The 15,949-nt window shown below is 58.5% G+C and overlaps 1 protein-coding gene across 1 annotated transcript in view; it reads left to right on the top strand.

Moving 5' to 3' along the window:
- BMP7 (bone morphogenetic protein 7) overlaps positions 1-7,379 on the top strand; it is a 90,835-nt gene extending 83,456 nt beyond the window's left edge. Inside the window, exons 5-7 of the mRNA XM_030309338.1 lie at positions 872-948; positions 2,453-2,563; positions 6,443-7,379. Of these exons, the coding sequence (XP_030165198.1) occupies positions 872-948; positions 2,453-2,563; positions 6,443-6,592 (338 nt within the window). The 3' untranslated portion in view covers positions 6,593-7,379. The remainder of the gene's footprint in view (positions 1-871; positions 949-2,452; positions 2,564-6,442) is intronic.
- Positions 7,380-15,949: the final 8,570 nt, after the last annotated feature.

Below are 15,949 nucleotides of genomic sequence, written 5' to 3' on the forward strand. Positions count from 1 at the left end.
CGTAGGACCTGACAGGCCAAGGGCAGGAGTTGAGAGATGTTGCTCGAAGCATGCTAGAAAGTTTTAGGTGGGAGAGAGACAAGGCATGGTTAAGGAAAACGATCCCTGTGGCTGCAGGATAGAAGATGATGTTGCAGGAGCAACAGAGTGAGTGTGTGTGTACGTGAGAGAGAGAGAATGAGAGAGAGAGTGTGCGCACGATCGAGAGAGAGAGAAAGCCGAGGGTTTCTGCATGTTCACAAGTGCTCAGGCCCTAACCCAAATGCCAACAACCCTTACATGCTTCCGGAAAACCCCAGCGCATAGTTTTGACTCCTCAAAGCAGCCTCAGGAGAGTGTTTTTCTGGGAGGTCAGTGGGATCTGACTTCCTGCCCTCTCCTTTCTTCCTGGTGGTGGGGGCCTTGTCCCAGGCCCCGTCTGCGCCCCCTCGTGCCCTTTCTTGAAGGGTGAGCCTCGCCAGTGGGCGGGCCTCACGGAAGCAGACCCCTTGAGCGGGCTCCTGGGCCAGCACGGCGGCCTGTGGCCGTAGTTTGATTCCCGCAGGGAATCTGGGCCCGTGTCTGCGTCTGAACAACACGCGTGGACAAAGACGCCCGGGGTCCGCAGGAGGGTCCAGAGCGTGGCAGGGGCTGAGGTGGCGCGGGAAGAGCGGGAATGCGGGCACGTCTCGCGTGGGCCGTTCGTCGGGGACGGAAGTGAGTTTTAAGGCTGCGGGTACTCGGACAGCTTCTGCGTCCGAAAGGTCGCCTTCCAGCTTTCTGAGTCTGACCGTGCTCACGCCGTTGCCTGCGACCGAGGGAACTCTAACGCGCGCACGTTTCCTTCCCTCCCCACCCCCCTGCCCTGCCCCTCTGCTTCCCGTCAATGCAGAAAACAGCAGCAGTGACCAGAGGCAGGCCTGTAAGAAACACGAGCTGTACGTGAGCTTCCGAGACCTGGGCTGGCAGGTAAGGGCGGTCGGCTGGGTCTGCCCGATGCGGGGGGCGGCTCTGGGCTGGGCTTCCCCCAGGCTCCCCCGCCAGGGCGGTGAGGCCTGCGTCCCACACGTACGGTGGGTCAGGTTTCTCACCTGCTCGACTTGAGACTCCAGCCTCAAGGGCCCTCGCTAGGGTAGACAGTCCAGGCGAAGGATGCAGGGACGCCTCGTGAGATCCAAGAGCGGGAATGGAATCAGGACGCAAGCTAGAACCGGCAGCCCAAACGCTCCGGACCCTGAGCCTCGTTCTCCACGTGGACTCCATTTCCATCCTGCGGCTGGCTGCTCTCAGACGCGGGGGAGCCCGTGTGCCAGAACGCAGCTGCCTGGAGGGCCGGCCCCCACCTCCTGCCCTGCCTGTCCCTCCCTCCCCCTTCCGTGATCCAGTTGCGCAGGGCAGGGAGTTGACGGAGCCAGCTCGGGTCGGGTGCTTGATCCTGAACCGGTCGGCTGTTTGGGGGATGAGATCACGTCCGGGGACCATGACTGCTCCCTCCGGAACCATTTGGATGGAGTGGGGTGAAGGGCAGGGGGCGTATCCCAGGACGGGCATGAGGGTCATACGCTCTCGTGATTGCTTGTGAGTATCTCCGACATCCCGGGCCCTCTTCCGGGCACCAGAGACACAGCCGTGAGCGTGAACAGTGTGCCCGCCCTGGTGGAGCTCGGCTCCCCGATGGGGCGTTGAGATCACCAAGGCCACCGATCTCGTTCTCCCCTCGGTGAACTTGTGGTTCGGTGGGCGAGGCCAGACCCTTCCCTGGGGATCGCTCCCGAGCGCACCTTCGAGGCACTGGCCCACGGCCAGCGTGGAGCCCTCCCCTGGTTCTGGCCCTCGTACTCACGGCTCCCGTGCTCCACGGGGCACCCGGCCGGGCTGGAACCGAGCCCCAGACTCCGCTGCTGGAAGAATCCATGGACTTGAGTCAGTGAGGGGTGTGGGTGTTGCTGGGACGGTAGTGCTGTGCTCACCCGACCGTAAAGGCAGGCACGGCCGCGCGTCCTTCACCAAGCCGCTCGCGTGCACAGGGCGGCTGGGCTGGCTCGTCTACACGGTCCTCTATCTGTTCTCCCCGTGGTGGGTGATTATCCGTCTGTGCCCCACGTGGGCGAACTGGCAGACGGAGATTTCGCCGAACGCAGACCGCCAACGTGTAACCACCTGGCAGTGCTAACGTGGACGTCCCCTCGGTCGTGCCACCTTTCCACAAAGCCGTGCGAGCGTCCGTTCCGGACTCAGCCCAGCCCCCGGGTGGTGGTCTTTCTTCCATTCTGCGTTCAGTGGGGACCGTGAAAGCGCATCATCATCTGTTTCTCCTGCTCCAGCAGGACCCCCGCTGCGCAGGACGGAGCGGGGCCGGGTCTTTGTGCCCGGGAGCGCGGAGTGTGGCCCGCAGGAGGCGGTTTGGACGTGGAGGTTAGTGGGCCGTACGGGGGGCTCTCACTCGCCCTCATTCGCCCTCTCTCGCCCGCAGGACTGGATCATCGCTCCCGAAGGCTATGCTGCTTACTACTGCGAGGGGGAGTGTGCCTTCCCTCTGAACTCCTACATGAACGCCACCAACCACGCCATCGTGCAGACGCTGGTGAGTGCGGCCCGCCTGCCATCGGGGTGGCCGGACCCTGCCTCGGGCTCCCCCAGGCTGGGGCCCCCACCCCATCCCGCCTGGGCCCCTTCCTCCATTAAAAAAAAAAAAAAAAAAAAAGATTAAGAATCCTCTTCTACAACGGCATCGGCATAACAATGTGTACAACAACCTCTGACCCTAAAGTTCCTGTATTTCTCCCAGTTTTGAAAGAAGCGAGAACAGGTTCCCGGGCTCCTAAAGGCATCTCGGACAGCGGTCACTGTGCCTAATGGGGAAGTCGGCCCTGGTCCTGCCTCTGTCTGGGGGACTGTTCTTGGCTGTCCGCCCGTCTACCCCACGTCCACAGGTCCTTCCCCGACCCCCCAAATCCGTGCTTCCTTTGGCTCATGCTGGCTCGAGAGCCTGTCCCCTTTCCGAGTTCACGTCTTTGCCTCCTACCCTTGAACTCTGGGGGTTCAGCCATCCTAGGGCATCTCCTGAGCATCTCCTGCATGTAGACCCGGACTGGGAACAGCGGCCACCGCAGGGAACGGCACAGATGGGGTCCTTGCCTTCGGGGCCTCGGTTTCCAGGGAGAGAAACGGTCGAGTAGACAAATGAGGAAGCCTGAGAGGAGTAAGGGACAGGAAGGTGGCAGACAGGACGATAGGACAGAGAGATGGGGTGGAGGGGGGGCCTTTCAGGTGGAACTTCCCTGGGGTCACTGGAGGATTCAGTGTGATAATCAGCTAAGCTCTTACCAGGGTGCCCAGCACTGGGACCCCTGGTGCATGTGATTTTTATTACTCTCCTGAAAACCGCAGTAGTGATAAAAATTAGGAACTTGGTTCTTCGGTGTAGAATCTGCGGCTCAGGGGTCTTGATTATCTAGCTGTCTGCCCTGAACATTACTGGGGCCTTTCCTGTCAATCGGTCGTCCTCCCTGGCTTGAATGCTCCTGGTGACAGAGAGCTCCCTCCTCAGGGCCATCCCCTCTGTCCTGCAGTTCTGTTTGTGATGGACTTTTTGGCTTCTTTTGTTTCGGAATAAACCATCTCTCTTTTCCCATGTTCCTACCCACGTGTTACCTCCTGGAGAAAAAGCCCCTTTGGTCCTTTCACTTGGGCCGCGGTCTGCCCTTTGAAGGAAGGCCTCTTCTTTTTAGCAATGCTTTTGCAAGGTCCTTCCTCCCCCAGCAGTAAACTCCGGAGCCCTGTTCAGGATTGAAAGTCCTCGGGCTGGAAATGAATAGTGCCCCCACCCTGTTCCTTGGCGCCCACGTGCCCCCTAAGGTCCTGTCCTGAAGCCCCTGGGAGGTGCCCCGGGGGTCTCCCGGGCTGCCACGGGTCTAACTCTACCCTCCGACCCCTGCTTCATGGCCCACACAACAGGAGCCTAGCCGTCCTGTGACCACCCGCCCCGTCTGCTCATCATGAGGAAACTCTGGGATCAGAGCGAGCCCTTCGATTATTCCGAAAAGATGCTTCTGTGGTCATGTTTAAAAGGGGGTGGGAGGGGCGCCTGGGTGGCTCCGTCAGCGGAGCGTCCGACTTCGGCTCAGGTCACGATCTCGCGGTCCGTGAGTTCGAGCCCCACGTCGGGCTCGGTGCTGACAGCTCGGAGCCTGGAGCCTGCTTCGGATTCTGTGTCTCCCTCTCTCCCTGCCCCTCCCCTGCTCACGCTCTGTCTCTCTCTGTCTCAAAAAAAAAAAAAAATTAAAAAAATAAAAGGGGTGGGGGGAGAAGCCTTGCCTGCCGAGAGTCCTAGTGAAATACAGAGGAAATGAGCTGATGTCTGGGATTTGCTTTCAAATGATTCAAGGGTGGAGGTGGGGGGGGGGGCAGTTAGATTTGTAAGGTTTGAAATGGTCCGTCATAAAAAGTTACCAAGTGTGCTGGCTCATGTCAGAGGTCACAGGCTGGAGGCCTGTACAGGGTGCTTTCCCTTGGCATGTGCTTGGAAACCTGAAGTTTGACATAAAAACAAAGCAAGAACCAGACTCCTGGCCTGTCCCGGGCACTCGGCATATTCAACTCGCTGGCTTTGGTTGGCCGCGGTCAGCTGGCCGCGTCCGCCCTGCGGTGTGCCCCAGCCCTCGCTCTTCCCTCTCGTCTGACTCCCTGCCTGCCTCGCTCATCCGGGGCGCTTGTGTGGCCCCTTCAGGCCCGGGGCGTTGTTTGCCACCAGCCCTGGTCTCCGTAGGGCGCAGAGAATCCCACGAGCACGAAGGGCAGTAAACCTGAGCAGCCAGCCGGCCTCTGTCTTCAGTCCTCCCTTCCCGACCTTCTTTCTTGATGATGTCCAACCAAGCGTTCGCCCCATTTTGTCCTCTTAACTGTCACTACTAACGAGGCAGGACGGTCTCGTATCGTTTAGATCTGCACCCTCCAACGCGGTAACCACATTTACACGTGGCTCTTGAGCACTTGAAATAGGGCCAGTCTGAATCAAGAGGCGTCGGGAGTCCAACATGCACCCTAGGGGCGCCTGGGTGGCCCAGTCGGCTAAGTATCCGACTTCGGATCAGGCCATGATCTCTGGTGAGTTCGAGCCCCACGCTGGGCTCTCTGCTGTCAGCGTGGAGCTCGTTTGGGATCCTCTGTCCCCCTCTCTCTGCCCCTCCCCCCCTCAAAAATCAACATTACAGTACAATGCGATACGCACTAGGGGTGCGCCTGGCTGACTCAGTCAGTGTAAGCATCCAACTCTTAGTTTCAGCTCAGATCATGATCTCACGGTTTCTGGGGTGAAGCCCGTGTCAGGTTCCTTGTGGAGTGTGGAGCCTGCCTGGGATTCTCTCTCCCCACCCCTCCTCCACTTGCATTCTCTCTCTCTCTCTCTCTCTCTGTCTCAAAACTAAAAAAAAAAACTTAGGGGCACCTGGGTGGCTAAGTCGGTTAAGCGTCCGACTTCAACTCAGCTCGTGATCTCATGGTTTGGGGGTTCGAGCCCCACGTCGGGCTCTGTGCTGACAGCTCGGAGCCCAGAGCCTGCTTCGGATTCCGTGTCTCCCTCTCTCTCTGCTCCTCCCTCGCACATGCTCTGTCTCTCTCTCTTTCTCTCCTTCAAAAATAAATAAAAACATTACAAAAAAAAAAAAAATACACACTAGTTTTTGAAAACTTGGTACCAAAAAAAAGCAAAATACATCATTAATGATTCTTTACGGTAAGTATGTATTGCAACGATCATATTTTTGAAACCCTGGGTTAAATTAAATATATTATTTAAATGAATTGTACGTATTTCTTTTCCATCTTTTCACATGCGGCTGCTAGAACATGGGAAATTACATGTGTGCCTCGCTTTCTCTTTTTCTTGGACAGGACAGGTGAGCCCGGGGGTCAGCCACCTTTCTCTGGACAGGGTCAGGTGGTAGATCTTTTTAACCTCGCGAGTCCTACGGCCTCTGTTGCAGCGACTCAAGTGTGCCAGGTGCAGCCCTAGGTGCCAATAAAACTTTATTCGCAGGAACAGCTGGTGGGCAGGATTCGGCCTGCGGGCCCATTCTGTCTCCACTTGGGGCAATTTTGCCCCCCCCCCCCAGGGGACATTTGACAGGTTCTGGAGACATTTTTGGCCGTCGCGGCTGGGGGTCGAGTGCCCCTGGCCCCCCAGAGACCCCTCCAAGCCCTCCGCACTGTACAGGCAGCCCCGCGGTGGAGACCCGCCCGGCCACTCGCTTCCCAGCCGTGTGCTGTGTAGACGTCGGTACTCTGGTTCCCTGCCGTGGGAAACGGGCCCTCTCAGAACCGAGCTAGTCCCGTGTCCGCCCAGGAAGCGCCGAGGGCGAGCCCCGCGCGCGGTCGTTTCGCCCTCGTGATCCTTCTAGAAACGAGGTGGCCGGGGGGGAGTGACGCGACGCGTCTCACCGCTGCCGCCGCTTGCTCGTTCCAGGTCCACTTCATCAACCCGGAGACGGTGCCCAAGCCGTGCTGTGCCCCCACGCAGCTCAACGCCATCTCTGTGCTGTACTTCGACGACAGCTCCAACGTCATCCTGAAGAAATACAGAAACATGGTCGTCCGGGCCTGTGGCTGCCACTAGTCCCTCCCCGGAGCTCAGATCCTCGGGGGCCACGTTCTTTCAGGATCCTCGGTCTCCCGCCACCCCCTGCCTTGGCAAGGCACCAGCAGACCCGCCGCCCCTCGAGAGGCCTGTCCCGCCCCCGTCCCCAACCTCAACGGTGTGGGAGCGTCAAGGAATTTGAGAGGTGAATGCCTTTTGATCAGGTTTTCACCGGCCTCCTATGGACAAGATCCTACAAGCTGCTGCAGGCAAAGCCTGAAGGAAAACAATATATATATAAAGAAAAGTGGCCCGGCCGCGATCATTGGCTGTGAAGTCTCTGCCGTGCGCTGACTCGTTCCCAGGGGTAATTAGGAGCGCCCTTCAGCCGGGCCCCCCAGCAGCGGGAGGAAGGGGGCGCGGCGAGGCGTGGGCGCGTTGTGTCTGTGCGCAAGGAGAGTTAACACAGAAGTTCCTGTAATAAATGTCACAATAAAACGAATGAACGAAAATGGTTAGGATGTTACAGATATATTTTCCTAAACAATTTATCCCCATCTCTTGGTTTACTCTGGTTTCGTAAACAGAAGCTGTGGCCGGGGGAGGATGGGGAGACACCCCCCACCCCCCGTCATTCTAGTCTGGTTTCATTCTGAGACTTGCAGAGGCCCACTGTTTATATAGACCTGCCTAAATCTAAGATTTAGCCGGGCAGGGAAACGGCAGATTTCTGCTCGCAGGAGGGGGGGTGTTGACCTTGAAGGAAAAACATGTTCAGCTGGGTGTGTGTGTGTGTGTGTGTGTGTGTGTGTGTGGTGGCAGAGATTAAAATAGGCATGTGGAGGGCTGGCAGACTTTGGAACCGGTTTCCCGGCTCTCCTCACGGTAGGACACTCGATGTGGCATGCCAGGGTGGACGGGACAGCCAGCGGGACAGCACCTGCAGCGACACCTTGCACTCTAGCCAACATGGCCCCATTTAAAGGAGTGCCAAGGAAGCCCAGCTCTAGATCGGGGTGGGGTGGGCGGGGGTGCTGGCCACCGCCCCGGGGGGCTCCCCCGTTGGGCCGTAGATGGACAGCAGCGTTCTGAGGTCTGGGCTCCAACCGGGGCCCCCGGTGGCCCCTGCTGAGGGCTCTGCAAACAATCAGCTCCTCGAAGTAAGCAGCAGATGACGTGGTTCAGATCTGCTGGATGCCAATCTCAGATGGAAGGATCTAGAAGCCGCTTTGGGAGTGACGTCCTAATCGGGTGTTCCAACTCCAAGTTGCCATTTCTGATGTGGCTCTTGGTGTGAGCCTCCCTTCCCTTGGCCAGTGGGTCCCCTAAATGCTGTGCACCCAGCCGCTAGCTGCCACACAAGCCTTGGGGAGCTCTGGGCAGTCTAGAGCAGGGTTGTGCAGATGAGGCTAATCCACACGAGGCTTCATCCAGATGAGGCCTGTGCCCCTGGAGTCCCGTCCAGCAGGGGACTGTTTTCTCCACCTTGATTAAGTTGGTTCCTGGAAACACCAGAGCCCCCGTTTTTATCTTCTTTTATTTTTCTTCTTCAGTAGCTTAGGCTGCAGCCTTCACTCGGCCCGGTCAGTAGGGGAGAGTCACTGTCTTTGCTGTGCTTTGTTTTACCTGTTGGCAGATCTGGGGATTTTTGTGTGATTCCCTCTAGGTGCAAGTTTTCTGGCCACTTGTACCCCAACTGGCTTCTGGCTCGCATCGTCTGTACATTGAAACATGTAAATAGTTGTTACAAAACAAAGGAAATTATTTATGTCCATCGGAAGCTCACTTTACACGCTCCTTCTTCGGTCCCTCGTTCAGGATGATGAGTTCGCTTCCCCACCCCCCCGCCCCCGGCCTGTTTGTTTTCTTATTTAAGACTATTTATTAACGGTCAGACCATTGTACCTTCAGCTGTTGCATAGAGCGGTCCTCAGCGAATTTTCTGTATAAATAGACAAAATAAAGAGGGTTTTTGACTTTTCAATAAAAGGAGACATTTGGTTCTGATTCTTGGGGCCGTGGATGTCGGGTTCTTTCCCTCTTAACTCCCGGACGTCGCCGCTCCCTTGGTTCGCTAAGAACTCTCCGCCTTGGCCCCCACCATCGGCGCGCCGTTCGTCAGCCAGGCCCCGGGGAGAACGGGGCGCTCGTCAATACTTGGTCCAGCTGTGTGGGGGTCCGGGCAGGAGGGATGGGACCGAACCACAAATGTGAACCGGGGAGGCTCGACTACAAAGATCCTTGATTGAATTACAGTGCAGCTGTCAACAGCTGTTTCAGAGAGGCGGGGGGGTAAATTAGCTGTGTTTACTGCTAACATAGTTTAAAGATTTAGTCATCCCAATAAAAGAGAGGCACAAGAAGGAAACAAAAAAGGCAGGCTGGGGGCGGGGGGGGGCGGGGAAGTGCACACCCAAAACTGAAGCAGCAAGGGCCCCGTCGCCGGCATTGTCCAATGCAAATTGTTTCAGTGGTTCGGGGCGGGGGGGGGGGGGAGCTGTTGGCTCTGGGCTCGAGCTGGGGAGGGACCGACCGGTGGGGGCCCGGGGGAGGCAGCCAGGGGCCCACCTCCTTGCCGTGCGTTCGGCAGCGCTCAGCCGTGCAACATCGTGGGTTCCTTTGTCACTTTCAAGTGCACCCAGAGGTCGCCTGGTGGATGTTAGGAGCCCCGCTGTTACTTGGCCAGACGGCCCGCCCTTCCCCGTTGCCTCAAACGAAACAACCGCTCCCAGCAAGTTCCAGCCCCCGGGATTTCCAAACCCTCCTGTCACTGTCCTGAGGCGCAAACTAGCTTTTGTTCCAGTTGCAGGCCAGAGACCGGAGGGCCGGATGCGCGTGCGGACGAGCCTGACCCCCCCGCCCCGCCCCCCAGCATGGTGTTGATACGTCTTCCAAAAGGGAGTTCATGGCCATCATGGTTTTTGAAAACTAGGAGGTTGAGGGTGAAAACTCCTCTTGAGAAATGGGCAGACCTGCCTGCCGTGGGCCGCCTTCCTGCGTGGAGACTCTCGGCTGGAGCCAAACAGCGCTCGTTAACCACAGTCCTCACTACTCCCAATCGTCTGTCTCGTTAGGCTGTTATTCATAAGGGGTGAATGTCAGTTGCTGTTTTAATCATTGCAGATGGCTATGGATTTGTGCCCACATGTCTACTAAAAGCCACACCTTCCGGAAGAAGCCGAGAGGCCAGTCTCAGAGCGACCTGCTGGCCCGCCTCCCCCGTCAGGCGCCTCTCTGGGCTCCTGCGGGCAGGGGTGTTGTGGCCGCGGCAGCGCACGTGAGGTCATTTGCCTTCCCGGTTTCCACCCCTCTTGCTCACTTTCACCTCCGAGCGGTTTCTCATCGCCTCCTGTCCCGCCCCTGCTCTCCGAGCACCTGCGTCAGGCACCTTTGCTCCCGCGGCGCGGCCTGAGGTCCCCGCCGGCCACGCCGAGCAGGCGCAGAGAGGTGAAGGCGTTTACTCGAAGTCCCCAGCCACCAAGTGCCGCGATCAGAATTTGAGCCCCGCAGCCTGGCCTCCACCGAGATCACCGCAGCTACGATCGCCCGGGGGTGCTTGTAAAAGCGGGGTCTCTGGGCCCCCAGCCCCAACCCTCCCAAAGGCCCCCGGGGCCGTGTGTCAGTCCCCCAATCCATGCCAACTTCCTGGACCGCAAAGGGCAGGCCCGGGGTCTCCGTGTCGTTTCCAAGCCGCCCGAGACCTTCCTTTGTGAGAACTCTGAGCACAACACAAAGCCTCCTCCCTGGGTGTGGCCGGCGGCCTCTCCTGCCGAGCGAGCGAGTGAGCGAGGCCTTCGCTGGGAGCCCTCCCTCGCCTGCCGGTGACGGACCGTGTGTGGGCCCTGCCGAGAGGCTGGGGGTGTTGGCCGCGGCCACTGAGGCCATCTGCTCGGAGAATCCTCACACGTACGTTTGGAGTCCTTCCCTCCGTTCAGATGTTTCGGGGAAGGTGAGCGTGTTCGCCTCCCGGAGCTGCCGTGACTGATGACGACAGTGGTGGCCGAAAACAGAAGGGTTTGCTCGCAGTTCCGAGACCAGAAGTCAACACTCAAGGTGTCTGCGGGGCTGTGCCCTGTGCAGGGACGTCAGGGAGAGTCATTCCCAGCGTCTCCCAGCTTCTGGGGCTGCTGGCTCCCTCGGCTGGTGGCTGGGTCACCCGTCGTCACATCTCTCCGTTTTCCTCTGGTCCTTCCTGGGCCTTTTGTCATCGCGTTTAGGATTCGCTGGATAATCCGGGATGATCTCGTCTCAAGATCCTTAATTACATCTGCAAAGACCTTTTTTCCCAAATAAGGTCACATTCGTAAGTACGAGGCATTAGGATGTGGACAAGTCTTTTTTGAGGCCACCGTTCATCCCATTACGGTGAGGTTCCTGTCTTTCTCCCACGGCCTTGTCCCCTTCTGCCCCCACGAAGCTCTGGAGCCTACCAGAACTTCCCAGCAGCCTCAGTCCCAGCCTGCCTCGTGCCATACGTGCTGCCGTTTTCTGCCCCATCCCGTGGCTGGAGAAGGGGCTGCGGGAGCCCAACCCCCGCTTCCCCCCACTTCCCGCCCTTGGCCCGTGCACGACGGGAGCCACCGTCCTCCGGTGGGGCCGACGTGGCACAGGGATCCAGGAGGAGTAGGTAGACCACACACAAGGATGACCACGGCCAAGGGCAGCCAACCCGCGCTGCCCTTTGCGGGAGCGGGGATCTCTCCGAGGAAGCACAGCCTTCCTCTTCGGCCGGAAGCACTCATTCGCTCGTTTGTTCATTCACTAGTTCATGGCACGCACCGCCACGCACCAGCCCCGCTACGGCCACTGGAGAGGCAGGGGACGAGGCAAAGCGTCCTCACCACGAAGCCTGCATCCGGGGAGCATGAGAAGCAAGTCGTAACTGGCACCGCGCCGTGGCCGCGTGGACCCCTCCCCTCATGCAGAGTGATGCAGATTCTGTTACGACCGGGTTGGAATGGCAAGTAAGTCAGGCTGAATCCCATTCATTTCTTACCTTCTGATTTTAAAAGACGTGAAAACACCTCGGGGGCCCCTGACAGTGCCGTGAGCCCCGGGCACTGTCCACCGTGCCTGCTGGACAAGCTGGCGTGGACCGTGAGCACTTCAGTGGCGAGTAATGATGTGTGTCAGGAAGGAACAGTGAGCAGGGGAAGGAAGTGAGGGGTTGGCTCTGCTTGGCTAAGCTCCTCGGACGGAGTGGTCAAGGAAGGGGTGGGCCCCCGAAGGAAGGACAGAGCAGTGGAGTGACTGCAGGGAAGAGCATCTCTGCCTCAGGGATCAGCACGTGCAAAGGCTCCGAGGCCCCAGTGGAACCTGTCCTGCCTCCTCATCTGCAGAGGCTGGAGGTGGTGAGCCCCGAGGCCCTTCACCAGGCGTTTGGGGTGAGAACTGACACTGGTCAAATTCACCGGTGGGGGCAACTGGCAGGACACTCACTCACCTGCTCTGGGGGAAGTCCACTGCTGCTTTCTTACGAATATCTGTTTGACGTGGAGGAGAGTTCTCACGCCACAGCGTCAGAGGCAGTGCGTGTTGGGCAGAGGGACCTGGGGCCAGTTATTTAGTTAGCTGTGGGATCCCCGCTGTGGGCACGTCTCTACCTTCTCTGTGACCTCAGTTTCCTCCTCTGTGAGACGGTATGGTGCCCACCGAGATAATGTAGGGTGAGCATAAGCTGTACTTAACCGCCACCACAACAAAACCCCCACGTCACAGTGGCTTAAACAAGATAAAAGTTTCTCATTTAAAGGAAGTCTGAAAGTCAGCTGTCCAAGGTCAGGATGGCAGTTCCACCGCACCATTTGGGATCTAGTCTCTTTCCGCCTGTCTGCCCTGTCATCGTCATTCATGGCCTCCATCCTCCCAGTCCACTTCGTGGCCCAACATGGCTGCTGGAGCACCAGCCATTATATCTGTATTCTAGGCTATATGCTTCCTTCCAGTAGCCGTCCTAACGCGTAGACACAAAATATCCAGTCATCCGCCAATTAGCAAAAATACAGTCACGTGGCCACACCCAGCCGCAGGGGAGACTGGAAACTATAGTCTTTGATTCTAGGTGGCGAGGTATATAGTCAAAAATCAGCAGTCAGTGTTTTATTGCTCTCAGAATTTTATGGATGTTGGAGATTGGCAACTACCTATTGGTATTAGTTTTCTCTTGCTACAGCACAATTACCCAAACTTGTTGGCTTAAATCATCACCCGTTTATTATCTTACACCTTCTGCGGGTCAGAAGTGTGGACGTGTAGCTAGGTTCTCTGCTCAAGACCTCACGGGGCTGTAAGCAATGTGCCAGCAGGTGCGTTGTTTTTTTTTTTTTTTTTATGTGTATTTATTATGTTTATTTATTTTGAGAGAGAGAGAGAGAGGGAGAGTGTGAACATGGGGGAGGGGCAGAGAGACAGGGAGAGAGAGAGAGAGAGAGAGGGAGAGAGAGAGAGAGAGAGAGAGAATCCCAAGCAGGCTCCATGCAGCCAGCACAGAGCCCGAGGCGGGGCTCGATCTCATGAACCTCAAGATCATGACCTGAGCGGAACTCAAGAGTCAGACGCTTAACCGACCGAGCCCCCCAGGCACCCCCCCCCCCGCCGTGGCTCCATTCCTACCTGGAGCTGAGGCTTCTTCCAAATTCATCCCGGCTGTTGGCCAAATCCAATTCCTTGCGGTCGTAGGACCGAGGTCCCCATTTTCTTCCTGGTTGTCAGCCCTGGGTCACTCTCGGCTCCTTTACAGGTGCTCCCCTCACAACACGGCCACTTCGTTCTTCAAAGCCAGCAGGAGGACCTCTCTTCTTTTAAAGATTCATCTGATGAGGTCAGACCCACCCAGGATAATCTCCCTTTGATTCGCTCCAAGTCCGTTGGTTAGGGGCCCTAACTGCACCTGCAAAATCCCTTCACCTTTGGGTGCGATCATTCGACGCCGGGCAGAAATCTGGGGGCTATTTCAGACTTCTTCCCTCGCACATCACCTGAGCTACCCCACGCACCTTGGGTTATGGAGGACGTCAGGGGTAGCACGGGCACAGAAAGTCCCTGGCAAATAGCAGGCACGTGAGAGAATGATCATGGCTGTAGCTGAACACAGAGTCCTCCCAGGGAGGACGCCCCCCCCCGCCCCGATCCCATCCAGTGAGTTGAATGATTTAGGTTGTGACCTACAAGTGCCCAGAATCATTACCTGTCGCCCCCAGAGTCTTTGTAAAGTCCCTCATCACCTCAGCTACTCTCACATGTGCCCGGGAAGGATGATGGCATGACCTGTGTGGATCTTTGCAAACCACAGTGTGAGCCCTGGAGTGCTCCTTCCGGGCCAGGGACCCCGTCCGAGGCACCGAGCTCATGCAGATCCGCGGGACAAGCCTGAGAGCCGCATACGCTGACCGCCGTCCCCACTTGAACACACAGGGAGGTAGAAACCATCACACATTTGCTGGGCCCTGCACACCTCCAAGGGGCGCTGTTTCCCGGAAGGGGTCGGGGAAAACAGCACCTCCAGCGGGGGGCAGTGCGGAGGCGGCCCTGGGTCCGGGGGCCTCCGATGGCGGGACGGAGCCTCTGTCAGGGGACCCAGTCCTTCTCCGGGCTCGGCCCCGCCCTCAACGTGAAGTCTGTCCATCCCTTCCAAGGGTACTTGCAGTGACCCCTCGCAGACACGTTTCCCTTCGCCTGTGGATCGGTCCGCCCTGGCTCAGACCGCTTCAGAATCTGGCACTGGCCTCTCTTGGTCTCAGATTTGAGGAAACAAAAATAGAAGAGGGAAAACACAGAACTCGCCAAAGCCTTTCGCAGCAGCTGTTTGGACAGAGGCAGAGTGCACCTGGCCTGGGCGAGCGGCGCCCTCTCCGCCGGCCGTCTCTCAGACCCGGCGGCCAGCAGGCCCAGGAGCTGGCCCAGGAGCGGGCCCGCTCGAAGTGCCGTGACACTGAGGTGTGGCCGCCACTCTTGTCCCAGCACCGCGGGCCAGCGTTTCGCGACGGTACGAGCTCTCCTCTCTCCGGCCGCGTGTCCTAAGCAGCCGCACGAGCCTCTGTGCTCGGAACGGCCCCTTGCTGATGCGAATGGGCTGTGGTCATCGTCCTGAAATCCTTCCTGCCTTTGAGTCAGGGCCCCACCCGTGTCCTGCCGGGCTGTCCTGTGCTTGGGGACTAGGACAAAGACTTCGGGGCCAGGCCCGGGGCCCAATTCTGACTCGACACGTCTGCCATCCAGCAGGTGTGTTTTGAGCATCGATGCACTGTGGGCGGGGTTCTGGGCCCCGAGGACGCACCGTGACCGAGGGGGAAATGAGGGCCCCGTGCTCGTGGATGGTGGTGCGTCCAGGGGCAGAGGGAGCAGAACAAGTAAGCAACCAAGGGAAAGGGGTGACAACGTTGAGCGTTGGGTGGGGATCGGTGCAGGGGAGCGGGGCGGGGGGCAGAGAGAAGGCACTCAAACCAGGTGAGGGGGGTGTCAGAAAGGGGATGTGACAAGGGGCGCAGGCAGAGTGCGCAGAAACCCCATGTGTAACGCCCCATGGCCACGGGGCCGCCCGCAGACCCCGAGGGGGGGACATGAGGCCAATAGACGCGTGACGGGCAAACTGTGATTCTCGGCCTCGGCTGCTGCCGTTTGGGGCGGGGCACGCTGCACACTGTAGGATGTTTAGCAACATCCCTGGCCCCCATTCCTCTCCTGTCCCCCAAGTGGTGATAGCCATTGATGTCCCCAGACATTGCCCCGCGTCCCCTGGGAAGACAGTCGCTCCCGGTTGAGAACCACTGATGGAGAAACGGAAGCCGGGCCAACAAGGCAGAAGCCTGGGAGCTCAGGGGAGATGTTAAGGGGCGGGGGCCCCTCCTGCCTTCTGGAAACCCCCCCCCCCCCCGCCGTGGTGTCCACTCGGCGGGTTGGTGACAGAGTCTGTGTGGCAGTGCCCGCCTCTCTGGGAGAGCCGTGAACACCTGCAGGAGGCAGTGAGGGGACAGCAGACGGCTGGACATTCATTCTAGGGGACAGTTGAAGGACATCTGCCGGGGCGGGGGTGGCCACCGATCGAAGGACCTCGTACGCCCTACCAGGGGGAGAATCGGAGCCTCTTACGAGCTGGCGCACCTCGAGGCACCGCACAGCGACCACGGAGCTCCCTGAAGCCCCAGCTTCCTCTTCTGTGAAATGGGCACGGCGCTCACAACCTCTCAGGGACATGGGGAGCATTAAATGAGATGACGTAAGCAGAGCGCTTAGCTCAAGCACCGGGCTGATCGCCGCAGCCAGAGTGATCCTGTTAAACCCGAGGTCTCTGCCCAGCACCCTCCCCGAGCCCCACCCTTCTTCGAGTCAAATCACCCCAAAGGCCCCACTGCATCTGTCCCGTCCCCGGTTTCCTGGGCTGCTGCGACAAATGACCCC

Source organism: Lynx canadensis, chromosome A3, assembly GCF_007474595.2.
Source record: "Lynx canadensis isolate LIC74 chromosome A3, mLynCan4.pri.v2, whole genome shotgun sequence".
Taxonomy (NCBI): Eukaryota; Metazoa; Chordata; class Mammalia; order Carnivora; family Felidae; genus Lynx; species Lynx canadensis.